The sequence below is a fragment of the Mandrillus leucophaeus genome, unplaced genomic scaffold (genome assembly GCF_000951045.1).
Source record: "Mandrillus leucophaeus isolate KB7577 unplaced genomic scaffold, Mleu.le_1.0 Scaffold1507, whole genome shotgun sequence".
Lineage (NCBI taxonomy): Eukaryota > Metazoa > Chordata > Mammalia > Primates > Cercopithecidae > Mandrillus > Mandrillus leucophaeus.
Genome location: NW_012101485.1, coordinates 97,518 through 111,809, shown reverse-complemented (window position 1 = coordinate 111,809; position 14,292 = coordinate 97,518). Strand labels below are relative to the sequence as shown.

The 14,292-nt window shown below is 40.9% G+C and overlaps 1 protein-coding gene across 2 annotated transcripts in view; it reads right to left on the bottom strand.

Moving 5' to 3' along the window:
• SCML4 (sex comb on midleg-like 4 (Drosophila)) overlaps positions 1-14,292 on the bottom strand; it is a 120,762-nt gene that overhangs the window by 56,993 nt on the left and 49,477 nt on the right. The window contains exon 2 of one of the 2 annotated variants that reach the window (XM_011975040.1): positions 11,447-11,661. The exons of the other annotated variant lie outside the window; for it this stretch is intronic. Within the exon in view, the coding sequence (XP_011830430.1) occupies positions 11,447-11,602 (156 nt within the window). The 5' untranslated portion in view covers positions 11,603-11,661. The remainder of the gene's footprint in view (positions 1-11,446; positions 11,662-14,292) is intronic. 2 annotated transcript variants of the gene reach the window in all.

The following is a 14,292-nucleotide window of genomic DNA, read 5'->3' as shown; positions in this document are numbered from 1 at the left end:
CAACTATGATACTATGTATAAAGATATAAAGAACAAGCTTGAAAATATATCTGGGGAATAAAAGATGATTTAAAAAACAGTAAATTTGAAAAAGAAGCAAATTGAATTTTTATAAGTGGGAAATACAGTAACTAAAATTAAGGGGTAAATGGATAGACTTAACAGCATTGTAAACATAGCAAAAGAGAAAATTAATGAGCTTGAAGATATGTCAGAAGAAATTACCCAGAAAGCAGCACAGAAACCAATAGATGAAAACTATGGAAAAGAGGTTAAAAGACACGGAGAATATGAGAAGTTTGAAGCATTAGAGTTTCAGAAGAAAAGAATTTGGAAAATGGAAAGGAGATTATATTTGAAGAGATAATAGCAGAGAATTTTCCAAAACTGATGAAAGATTTCAACACACAGATTCAGGAAGCTCAGCAAATCCTAAATACGATGAATAAAATATAATTCCACACGTCAACACAATGAAGTGAAATTATAAAACACCAAAGACAGAGAGAAAAATCTTAAAATTAGATTAAAAATGCAGATTTCTTTTCAAGAAACACCCAAATAAGCTAGAAAAGTAGTTGAGTTCTCTACAACAATGAACCCAGAATATAAATATAATATCTTTGGTTTTTTTTTTTTTTTAGACAGAGTCTTGCTCTGTCACCCATGCTGGAGTGCAGTGGTGCAATCTTGGCTTACTGCAACTACCGCTTCCTGGGTTCAAGTGCTTCTCCTGCCTCAGTCTCCCAAGTAGCTTGGATTACAGGCAGGCGCCATGCCAAGCGAATTTTCATATTAATCATGTTGGCCAGGCTGGTCTTGAACGCCTAATCTCAAGTGATCTGCCCGCCTTGGCCTCCCAAAGTGCTAGAATTACAGGCATGAGCCACCACACCTGGCGAAATATAATATCTTCTATGTTCTTCAAGGGAATAACTGACAATCTAGACTTCTACACCCAGAAAAAAAAAAGGTAGTTTTTTTTTTTTTTCAAAAGTGAAGGTAAAATAAAGATACTTCCAAACAACGAAAACTGAGAGTTTATCATTAGAGGACCTGTATTAGAGGAGCTGCTTTTCATTTTACTTCAGGCAAAATGAAAGAAATCCAGGTGGAAGGTCTGATATGCAAAAATGAAGACTTTTTTAGAAGTGGTAAATAATTAGGTGAATTTAAATGAAAATGACTATGTAGAACAATAATAATGATGACTGGATGGGCTAAAAAAGAAAAAATTAAAATGTATGGCAACAATAATATATAAGTGTGGGGGGCAGAATATAAATGGAATTAAAGTATACTACGGTCCTTGTATTATTTAGGAAGAAGCAAAAGTATGGTCAACTTTAGACAACTCTAATAAGTAAGCATGCTGTAATTTTTAGAGTAACCGTTAATACAACAGAAAACAGAATGCTTGACCGCCAATGAATGGGAAAGAAAAAATTAAATAATAAAAAGTAACCCAAAAGAAGGCAGAAAAGCCAGGTAAAAGGAATATATAGAACACACACACAAAAAAAATCAGTATAGATTTAAGCCCAAATTTATTGGTAATTTTTAAAAATATAAATGGACTAAACATCTAATTAAAAGACAAAGATTGTCATATTAGATGTTATAGGTTGAAATGTGCCCCTCAAAAACATATTGAAATCTCAGCCCTCTATCTGTGAATGTGACCTTATTTGAAAATACAGTCTCTGCAGATGGTCGACTTAAGATGAGGTCATAAGTCTGAGTCTTAATCCAATGTGACTTGTATCCTTATACAAAATGGAAATATGGATGGAGAGGCAGACACACACAGATGGAAGATGATGGGAAGACATGGGGAGTAAGCCATCTACAAGCCAAGGAAAGCCTGACACTATCAGAAGCTGGGAGAGAGACATGGAACAGATTCTTCCTTACAGACTCAGAAAGAACCAACACTACCTACACCTTGATCATGAACTTGTAGCTGCCAAAACTCTGAGACAATAAATTTCTGTTGTTTAAGTCACCTAGTTTGTTGCGTTTTGTTACATCAGCCATAGAAAATAAATGCACTCGATTTTTTTTTCAAGGTCTCACTCTGTCACTCAAGCTATAGCACACTGGCACGATCATGACTTACTTCAGCTTTGAGTTCCTCGGCTCAAGCAATCCTTCCACCTTAGTCTCCCAAGTAGCTGGGACTACAGTTGTGCACCATCATAGTTGGCTAATTTATTTATTTTTTGTAGAGGCAGGGTCGTGCTATGTTGCCCAGGCTTGTCTCAAACTCTTAGGCTCAAGTGATCCTGCTGCCTAGCCTCCCAAAGTGCTGGAATTACAAGCATGAGCCATGATGCCCAGCCTAGATTTTTGCTTTTTCGATTATGTTCCCCTTCCTTTCCTTCCTTTCTGTTATGGACTGAATGTTTGTGTCCCTCCAAAATTCATATGTTGAAGTACTAACTCCCAGTGTGAAGGTATTTGGAGGTGGAGCCTTTGGGAGGTAATTAGGTTTGGATGGGGTCATGGGAGTGGGCCCCATGAAGAGATTCATGTTCTTTTTTTTGTATGTTTTTGAGACAGAGTCTTGCTCTGTCACCCAGGCTGAAGTGCAGTGGCACCATCCCAGCTCACTGCAACCTCCATCTCCCAGGTTTAAGCAATTCTCCTGCCTCAGCCTTCCATGTAGCTTGGATTACAGGCACCTGCCATCATACTAGGCTAATTTTTGTATTTTTAGTAGAGACAGGGTTTCACCGTGTTGGCTAGGCTAGTCTCAAACTCCTGACCTCAAGTGATCTGCCTGCCTCAGCCTTCCAAAGTGCTGGGGCTACAGAGGTGAGCCACCACGCCCAGCCGCATTGCCTGAATTTTTAAAATCAGAATTAGAAAAACAGGATGAAGAGAAAAATAAGCAATGAATGGATGATTCTTATTTTCTGGAAGTTTCTACTGAAACTTCCTGGCCAGGATTAGTGTTCTTAAAAGAAGAGGAAGAGAGGTCAGAGCGCTTGCTCTCTCTGCCATGTGAGGACACAGTAAAAAGGCAGCCGTTGCCAAGACAGCCCTCACCAGAACTGAATCCTGCTGCACCTTGATCTTGGACTTTACAGCCTCCAGAATGATGACAAAATTATTTTCTATATTGAAGCCACCCAGGCTATGGTATTTTGGTACGGCAGCCCAAGCTGACTAAGATAACTCCCCACCTCTATTTAAGGAAGACTAACTTTGTCCATGTCCCTGCCCATAGCTTTCCTTGTGGACACATTTCTCCCTGGAACTCACATTCTTTCTTCATACAAAACTCCCTTGGGGTTCTGAGGAGATGCTGCAGGGGAGCAAAGTTAGAAGAAATTGAATAACTTACCACGTTTAACCTCAAACTTTAGTCTAAAAACTTGCCTGCTGGAAATGCAAATTGGTTCCAATAACAAGAATCTTGTGGCCAGTGACCTAATTTCATTCCTAGGAGTCAGTCCATAACTGGGTCTACTCATACCTTTTTCCTTCTGCACTTGGGGGAGATATTAAACACCCAAGAGATGGAAGGGCTGGTACCGTTTGGCCTTGAGGTCAGCTTTGGTCAATTCTGGGATTCTAATTAAATAATCATTGCACTAACACTTTCTTAGGAAAGTAAAATTACCCAAATAGAATAGATTGCCTTCATCACAGTGAAAGCAGTAGGAGATGCTTGGAGATGGAAGTGGAATAGCCCACCCTTTCTTGTGCCTTTCAGAGACGCAAAAGAGGTGGGATAGGATTCAGATGCTGGGGCTTTCTCCCACCAACTCTTTGTTGGGTTCAGATGCTGGTCTGTATCCAGAGAGGGGCTGAGACTGGTGAGGAGGTGGAGAGGGCTCCTGCTCTGCCTGAGGTGGGAAGGAATGGTTTCATTTCCTCCTCACTGAAGGAACCCAAGAGAGGAGAGAGTGAAGCTAGTATTCCATGGGTACCAGGAGAGAGAAGGAAGAAAAAGAAAAACAAAAAAGTACTATCTGATATGGTTTCACTGTGTCCCCATCCAAATCTCATCTTGTATTGTAGCTCCCATAATTCCCACGTGTTGAGGAGGGACCCAGTGGGAGATAATTGAATCATGGGGGTGATTTTTCCCATATTGTTCTCATGGTAGTGAATAAGTCTCACCAGATCCAATGGTTTTTAAGGGGAAACCCCTTTTGCTTGACTCTCATTCTCTCTTGTCTGCCGCCATGTAAGACATACCTTTCGCCTTCCACCATGACTGTGAGGCCTCCCTGGTCACGTGGAACTCTGAGTCCATTAAACCTCTTTTTCTTTATAAATTACCCAGTCTCAGATATCTCTTTATCAGCAGCACGAAAACAGACTAATATACTGTCCTTAAATCAAGAAGAATTCAGAAAAACACCTATCCATGAGAGTCATTTAACGGAAGCTGTCTGCTATGGCCTGCAATCCTAACAATCTTTAGTAGAAACCACACATTTCAAGAACTGCTTGATGTGACTGGGTTTCTTACAGAAACTGGTGAGGGGGTCAAGTTCTGTGCATCAGTGGCAATGGGATCAAAACTGTCAGCCCAGCTGATGAGAGCGGGGACATGGACCATCCGGGTACCAGCATCCTGAGCCCAGCAGAACTCTGATCAGCCAGGGGCTGGAGCCAGCTTGTACTAGTCCATGAGAGAGGATTGTTACATCTTCAGGAGTATTGCAAGTGGATTGTTAAACACAGCCCTTATTAAAAATTATGAGGCGGAGCTTGCAGTGAGCTGAGATTGCACCATTGCACTCCAGTCTGGGCAACAGAGTGAGACTCTGTCTCAAAAAAAATTTTAAAAATAAAAATTACAGTATATATACTTACAAGTTAATAAAGTTTATAGGGAGTCTCTGAACCTGCTCTGGCTCAGGAGGCTGCCCCATTCACAAATCTTTTTTACTTAGTGAAACTAAACAAACAAATAAAACATTCGTTAAAAACAAAAGTAATAAATACTGACAACTCATCACTTTCTAATTTTACGACTGCATCTGTTTTTCCAAGGGTTTGCTGCTGTACATCTTTTCCCAAATCCATATTCAGGGACATCACATTGGTGGCTCAATATTGGCCATGAAGGGAATATTTACACCTTAGAATCTACAAAATGCTGTGAATTAGAGCTGGGCTTATTATTATGTTGATTTATAGACTTTAAAAAGTGATGGAGAAAATTCTAAAAATGCCAATTAAACTTAAAAGCATGTCATGTCTATAGCTGTTACACTGTGAATAGCACAAAAAACTTAAATTCTTTTTTGTCTTCAAAAACTATTATCCAATCCAGGCACGGTGGCACATGCCTGTAGTCCCAGTTGCTTAGGAGGCTGAGGCAGAAGGACTGCTCGAGGCCAAGAGTTCAAGGTTGGTGGGGTACAGTCCTCACACCTATAATCCCAGCACTTTGGGAGGCCCAAGTGGGCGGATCACCTGAGGTCAGGAGTTCAAGACCAGCCTGGCCAACATGGTGAAACCCTGTCTCTACTAAAAATACAAAAATTAGCTGGGTGTGGTGGTGCACGCCTGTAATCCCAGCTACTCAGGAGGCCGAGGCAGGAGAATTGCTTGAACCCAGGAGGCGGAGGTTGCAGTGAGCCAAGATTGTGCCACTGCACTCCAGCCTGTGCGATAGTGTGAGACTCCGTGTCCAAAAAAAGAAAAAAAAAGGAGTTCAAGGTTGCAGTGAGCTATGATCTTGCTCCTGAATAACCACTGCACTCCAGCCTGGGCAACATAGCATAATTAAACCCTATCCAAATGAAAAACAAAACTATTATCGAATTTAGCAAGGAAGTCATTCGCAATCTTGACTAACAAGGAAAACTCTGACATACGACCTCACTGTTTACGCTCATTTTACTCTTTTAACGTGAGTGAAATAACAACTAACATTCATGTCAAAGCTACGCTCAGAGTGCCGGCTGTACAACATTTACCAGCCTCAGATCCACCACTGAGCCTCAGCCCTGACCACTGTTCCAGCCCTGGGTGCACGGGCATTGGGGGGTAGGCAACAGAAGACACAGAGAGACAGTCCCTACCCTAGGTGCTGCACAATGTTCAACCCAAGGAAATGGCCCCCGCCTTGTAACTGTTTCCCCCACAGACCACAGACGGCAATCCATACCTACCATCAGCAAGAGAGGGGCCCTGGGAAGAGGCACAGGAATGGTATTAGGTAGCCACTCTTCCCATCTGTACCACTAAGCTATCTTTTTTTTCTTTTTTTGAGACAGAGTCTCACCCTGTCACCAGGCTGGAGTGCAGTGGTGCGATCCTGGCTCACTGCAACCTCCGACTCCCTGGTTCAAGTGATTCTCCTGCCTCAGCCTCTCCTGACATGAGTAGCTGGAATTACTGACACGCGCCACCATGCCCAGCTAATTTTTGTATTTTTAGTAGAGACAGGGTTTCACCATGTTGTCCAGGATGGTCTCGATCTCCCGACCTCATGATCCACCCACCTCAGCCTCCCAAAGTGCTGAGATTACAGGTATGGGCCACCACGCCTGGCCTATTAAGCTGTCTTTAATGTCTGTAATACAACTCCAAGCAATACAACATCTGGATTGCCACAGAACCAGTGATGCCAGTTCAACAGTTCTAATGAAAACACGTTTAGCAAGAGGCTTTAAACAAATGTTGAGACAAACAAACAAAAACCCTTTCTACTTAAATTTGAATATTCTCTTACTTGAGATTTTTGTGAACTTGACTCTCTTGTTACACAGAGCAAAGAACCCCTACTTTTTCGGAAAAAAAAAATAAGGAAGAGAGAACAAAACAATCCAAAGTACTGAAGGATTATAAAACATTGCATTTACTCATATTAATTAGAAAATTACTTTATCAAGTGAATTTTCCAGTTAACTAAGCCTGTCCTTTAGGTACTCAACAGTAGCTGCTAGCTGTTCCCAAATACCCATTCTCCTTTCTTCCTTTAATAATGGACTTCCTGAATTTTAGCTGATCACTCGGTAACGAGCACTGCATTTTCTAGCTTTCCTTGGAGCTATGGGTGGCCGAGTGACTAACTGCTGGCCTGGGGAATGCAAATTGTAATGGATGTGCGACTTGGAAAGTTGAGCCCTTCAAGGAGACAGGCGTGCCCTCTGCTAGCTCTGTGTTCCCATTCTGTTGTCTAAAACAGTGGGACAGTGGGACCTGGAGCAGCCATATTAGACCAGGAGGTAGAAACTGTGTGTTAACAATGGAAGACCTGGCAGGGCCTGGTGGCTCACACCTGTAACCAGCCCAGCGCTTTGGGAGGCTGAGGCAAGAGGATCTCTTGAGCCTAGGCGTTCAAGACCAGTCTGGGGAACTCGGTGAGACTTCTTGTGTACAAAAAAAAAAAAAAAAAAAGTAAAGCATGGTGGTGTGCATCTGTATTCCCCACAGCTCAGTTGCTTGACCTGGAAAGGTCGAGGCTACGTGAGCTGTGATAGTGCCACTGCACTCCAGCCTAGGTGACAAGCAACAATACAGGAACAGCCCGGGTCCCCACCCCACGGAGCCATCATACCAGCCTTCCCACACTTTAACATGAGGGAGAAATTAGCTTCTTTTTTCTTTAAAGCCACTATTATTTGGCCCTTGTAACAGCAGCTGAATTTGTATCCCGAATGACACAATTACCCACATTTTAAGTCATTTTGTTGTTAACATTCCAAGGATGATATCCTTTCTAGAACATGCCACACCTTTCTTAACTCATTAAACAGAGCAGACAGAACATTGTTTACTCTTTTTTAACCTGAGAAGCCTAATTGCTGTTCTGAACAATAATACAAGGCGATGGCTGAGGAGTGGAGGGCTGCTGCCTCCTGTGGGCTTGGTTCATTTATGCCTAAGTCTTGCAGTTTTTCTGCAGTTCTTTCCTCTCACTCTCAAACTATCAAGGATCAAATAAGAAATACACATAAAATTCTTCCACCTGGAACCTCAAACGTAAAAGTATTCAATAAATATTTTGTTTGATTATGATTGCTATTAGTATTATTATTACTTTGTATTGGGGACAAACAGCTATTTTTCAAAACTCAGCACTTGTTTCTTCTGCTTAAATAAAAATCCCAACCAGGAAGACACAGAAGATTGAAATCCCACTATTAGAGTCATTATAACCAGCTGCCTCAACAGAATGGAAACTACGATTTGTTCTTAGTGCAGCCCCTCTCTGTTTCTTTAAAAATACCTTGGTGGTCTTTTTGGTCATGAAATGTAAGGAAAATCTACCTATTGATCTTGGGGAGTCTCTGAACTAAGGACCTCAACCAATAGCAGATGTTTCAAATGGAGAGGTAAATGCTCTCTTTGATAATGAACAAGGCTATTTTCATGGTAGTCAGAGTATGGCTCTTTATAGAACATACGATGTTCAGAGGTTTTGCTTTCTTTGACCAGGGCAAGAAGCGGGCAGTAGCACCATAAAATGTGATACTCTTCCAGCTGTGAGCCTGCCCCAGCCATGTGGCTGCAAGCCTGGGGCCAAGAGGGAGATGGCCAGATGGGCCCTGGGAGGGGGCCTGAACTATGAACTCTAGAGCATTGATACCTGACCACCAGTGTAACCCTCCCTCATCTGCCTGCAATTCACTCATGTTATCCTCAAGACTCAGGAAGCAGTTAAGTGTCACAGCCTGTGTTACGTGTTCTTGGGTCTTGAAGGGAGGTCTTGGACAAGAGAGAGTTCCCACATGTGCACAGAGGTGATTGACAGAGCAGCTGGGGCAGCACCAGGCAAGAAGTGACAAATGTCAACCAGTATAGACTTGTTACACGGTCAACACAATGAGGCGTCCTCAGAATCTCTTGGAGAAGAGCCTGCCAAAGACTCAGAAACATACTATTTCATTATGATGCTATTATTAACATCAATATATCATGTAATAATGTTATTGATATGATAAAATTATGCTATGTCTTATTTTATAAGATTGATATTATTGTATTATTTCTCTCTTGTTAGTATATTATCATCTCATTACAAAAGTAATTATTATTCTCCCAGTGTCCAGCTGTGTATAGAGTCTTCTCCCACAAAATACCTTCCCCTTCAAATCTAAGGCTACTAACCAGCTGTAATTGAGCTTGCAAGAAACATGTTAACAAAAAATGTAAACAAATTCTGATGGAAGGCCTGGAAGCATTTTCTTAGCAATGAAATACAAGATCTTTAAAAGTTAGACCAAGTAATATCTTACTTTGCTTGGTCAGGATTTTTTTAACAACTTCTGGCTCCCCAACTGTGTCCCAGATAGTTAAAATTGTCAAATTAGTGGCCATTTGGCAAATGGAGTGAAACTGTACAATTTCTGAGCGGCTCCTTCACAATTAAAGTCCTGTCATTAATGGTAAAATGGGGTGTCCAGGTCTAGGAAATTGTCAAAATAAAACTGGGGAGATTAACAGGTTGCCAATTTTATTTTGCCAACAAAGAACATTTTTTAAAATTACTAAACACTATTAACATACAACATTAATAAAACAAAACATTTTACCACCAAGATAATAGGAAGCAGATATTTCAGAATAAAGGGTCATCGTTTAAGAGGAATCATTGGAACTTTATGAAGACTTTCAAATGGCTATTGTTTTTCTTATGTCACCACGGATGGGTGGGAACTTCACGCAGACTGCCACCTGGTTTGGAACTACTATTCTAGAACATTAAGCCCATATCTTGGGAAGCTGTCTGGGAGTTGTTGGCCTAAAATTATTTCCATACATTTTCCTAAATATATGGGATGTGGATTCAAGGAAGAGCGGTGGTCTACTTCCCACAAGAGAAATTCTATGAGGAATTGGGAAGAGACTGCCTGCTTTGGGCAGAGCCCTGTATTATCAGCCAACCAACCCCAAAGATTTCTTCCTGATCTGAGTTGTCTCTGAGTGTCACCAGCACTGGAAACTACCCTTTTGAGGAGACAGGAAAAATTGGGAAATCAGGTTCATTTCATGGAATTAATTTTTAATCCTTCCTGGCCCCGGGAATGCTGAGTCTGTTGGTAATTTTCATTCTTGGGTCACAGCTCCCAGGAGAGTGGGAGAAAGGCCAAATAGGAGAGAGAAGTCTTCAGTATGTTTCTTCGGATCCTGGATTTACTCCCTGGATCTATAAACAGAAAGGCCACCCTGCTCCAGCCCTCCAGATGCAATTCCCAGAAGCCAGCAACTGCACAGGTAGCTGAGGGGGTGAGACTGGTGCTATGCCGGTTTCAGAGACAGTTCTAAAGTTGGCATGCACATGAAAGAAAGGAGATTCTTGTTGTTAGAAAAACAACCAGTGAGAGAAAACTTTACCTCATGAGATAGCTGAGTAAAAGCTTCTTTTACTAAAACCAATGACCCCAAACTAACTTGCAGGAGCCTTCCTCCCACCTACTGATTTTATTTTCCAGCATTTTATTTCCAGAATTTTATTTTCCAGCATTTGGAAGAACTATGGAGAACCAAAGGGATAAAGGTTGAATTCATTACCAACTCTTCCAGAAGCTCTTTCTACTGACCTGAAATAATTTCCATATATTTTCCTAAATATATGGGAGTTAATTGCCAATTTGCATTCTGGTTTCAGTATTCAGATCTCAAGATGGAAACATAAGCCTTTATTTCACGAAAAATAGATGAAGGAAAACTTCTGAAGCTCATTTTCTAATGCCCAAAAGGTTTGTGAAGAACAAGTGTAACATTTTTTTCCTCTCTAGTAGCCTATTCAAAAACATCTTAGAGAAGCAGCCCTCCCTTGGGTTTGAGCTGGTTTGTGATTGTGGTTACATCAGAGGATTTATTCTCCATCCTAGCCTCTCCAAATCACTGCTAATTCTTAAAAGGGTCACGGGAATATAGTTTTGCCTGATATGCCTCCTTGTAGCCAAACTTGATGTCAGCACCTTTTAGGCATGGGAAACTAGGAATTAACACGCTGAATTTTCATTATGACTCTCTGTGTTGAGGTTCTATTTGGGAAGACTTTCCCATGTCCTTTGACACTGGCCTGCTCGCATTATTAATTTAAATGTCTCAGGAACATCATCTGCTCCTGCTAAAATAAATGACAAATGAGTTCTGGAAAGTAGCTTCAAGATTTACCCTAGTAGGAACAGTCAGGGGAAGGCTCAGTGTCTGAAACACTAATTTAGATGCAAGGTTTAATAATGTGTGTTTAGCGATGACCCTAAAATCTGCTCGCTCACAACTTTCCCCATCTGGTGTAATTTGCTTTCTCCACTTGGAAAAATGCACACGACAGCATGCATTATGTGCCGTGTTGTAACAATGAGACCTCGTCCGTCACATGCTTCACCAAGGGAGGCTTATTTCTCATCCTATCTCTACCAAGCTCCCAACCTCTAGTGGCATTTTGCAGTGCAGGTCTGACCAAGTACCCATGCCCCAGCCCAATACCACTTTGGAGAAGGAGATGATGGAGCCGTACCTTGTACCCGGGTTTCCGCCCTCTTTTCTTTGGGATCTTCACTGCTGGTAAAGAGCCAGCTGAAGCAGAATAAAGGTTATGAACTGCCATCTTCATAGGTGTGGAGTGAAGTGAGGGTCGGCCTCGCTTTCTCCCCGGGATCCTCTGAGACTGCATTTCTGCTGGTGCCAGTCTTACAGAATGAGGTGACAAATCGCTCACAGGCAGAAGAGGTGCTAAGAATTAGTCCAGACACAAAGCAAAACAAAAACAGAAGTGTTTGTTTGGTTTGCAAGGCAAACATGATTCTATTTGGTGATTTTGGTGATACCTACTACTTATTGGAAGGGAAGACCAAATATGAAGGAGCTAGGTACCACTAGATGCATTTACTATGCTGTTGGGCCTCTGTGGGAAGTTAACTGGTGTAATTTTAAGGATGTTGAATTTCCATGGGGCAAGTGAAGTAGGGAAGATACTGGCTAGGCAAAGAAAACAGTAGTTTCCCAGCTCCAAACACAGCTGATAATGTCACCAGCAACAAAATGACTTTGTTTGTATCTCAGTTTCCTCAGTTAGTTCACCTTTGAACTATTGTAACAATAATATTAAATAAACAAAGCCACTCTCTCATGTTCACTTGTATCTCTTTGGTTGAGTTATAAATTATCATGACCTCTTTTTCTCTTGAAAGAAATTTAAAAGAAATTTAAATTTATCAAATCAGTTGTATGAAAGTTGACGATGTCCCTCTATCAAAATGTGGACAGAGATTTACATACAGATATATTCATTTTAGCATGATTTAGAATTGCAAAATTAAAATGGATGCAACCTAAATAATAAACAATAAGAGAATATGCAATATATCTGCAGAATAAAACAATCAACTAGTTAAAAGTCTTTAATGGCACTTTTTGGATAGCGTGATGTTGAATAAAAAAAGCATCACACATTAAAATGACCTCAACTATGCAAAAAATGTGTATGGTAAAAAAAGTGGAAGGAGACATGCTAAAATGCCACCAAGGCAAGGATGGCAAGACTATGGGTAATTTTTCAACATGTACAATCCTTTGTAAAGATACCCTACATACTACAATAATCTTAGCATGGCACTAAAAATATAAATAATAAGGCCAGACACGCCAAGCACACTGGCTCATGCCTGTAATCCCAGCACTTTGGGAAGCTGAGGCTGGTAGATCGCTTGAGCCTAGGAGGTCGAGACTAGCCTGGACAACATAGCGAAACCCCATCTCTACTAAGAATACAAAAATTAGCTGGGCATGGTTGCCCACACCTGTAATCCCAGCTACTTGGGAGGCTGAGGCAGGAGAATTGTTTAAACCAGGGAGGCAGAGGTTGCAGTGAGCTGAGATCGCACCACTACGTACCAGCCTGGGTGACAGAGCAAGGTTGTCTCAAAAATAAATAAATAAATAAACTTCTTAGGTAGAATTAATTGCCTAAACCTTGAAGCAAGAGGTAGTCGATCAAACTTGACTCAAACAACATAGTGGTCTCATGAGCTCAGGGATCAGACTTCCTGGAATGTTCAGGAATGTGATGAATGAGGCAGAACTTTAGACTTTGATTCAGGGATGATAAAATTCATTTTTAAGGATTAGCGGTACCTTACAGTGGAAATGAGAGGCTTCTGCCCAAAAGCCTGTAGAAGCAGATGGGGAAGATGATGGGCACAGTCCCTATACCCTGGCCTGGGCCTTGTCTACAAGGACAAGATTGCTCTGCTCAGCACAGAAAATATAAAATAGTGGAAGTTCTTAAAAACATGATGGGAAATATTGGGTATCCTTTATAGATTTAAGGTCACTTTGTTAATTTTTTGAATATGAACAGTATTCTATCAATAATCTTGATTGTTCTTTGAAATACCATAGGTAGTAAATAGAATTTTAAAGTATAAATTTATTTATTGAATGCACTGTTAAATAGAAAACAGTGCACTGTTAGACAGACAAGGTGTTTTGGATATGAATTTTTTTTTTCTGTTCTTGTGAGTTTAAGAAAAATACTCGATCTCACTGATTCTAAGAAGCATATTTTTCATACATTAACATCTCTGAAATCAGGGTGCACCCTACAGTGTGTCAGAATTCCATAGGGAACATTTTTTTTTCTATCTTAGTAGAACATAATATAATGACAGGTGATATAACTAAAGGTATCTTAGAGTCAATCAGTTAGGATGAGGGACTATAAGCTCATTAACATGTAAACAAAAAAATCACCCTACTTCTAGACTTAGTGCCTATACTCCACAGTGCCAATAAATATGCAAAATATTTGTTTTCCAAAAAGAGGCTACTAAAAACATTGAAGAACCACCAAATGTATTGAATAAGATTTTCACTATGTGAAAGTTGATCTGAGTCTAATTTTGAACTATTCTCATCAAGTTTCTGTGTCTTCCTTATTATCTCTATAGACTTTAAACTCAGGAATTATTTTTTTCCTAGTTTAGGACATGCTTCTCTACTTTACTACTTTGTCTTTACTGAGGAGTAAAGACAACTTATCCAGTAACATCAATATCCGAAGTCAACAAGAGAAAAATCATGATCAGCTTGGGTGCGGTGGCTCACACCTGTAATCCCAGCACATTGGGAGGCCAAGGTGGGCGGATCATCTGAGGTCAGGAGTTCGAAACCAGCCTGGCCAACAGGCTGGTAAAATCCAAAAATAAGCCAGGTATGGTGGCATGGATCTGTAGTGCCAGCTATTCGGGAGGGTGATATTCGAGAACCTCTTGAGCCCGGGAGGCAGAGGTAGCAGTGAGCCGAGATCACACCACTGCACTCTGGCCTGGGAGACAGAGTGAGGCCCTATCTCAGAAAAAAAAA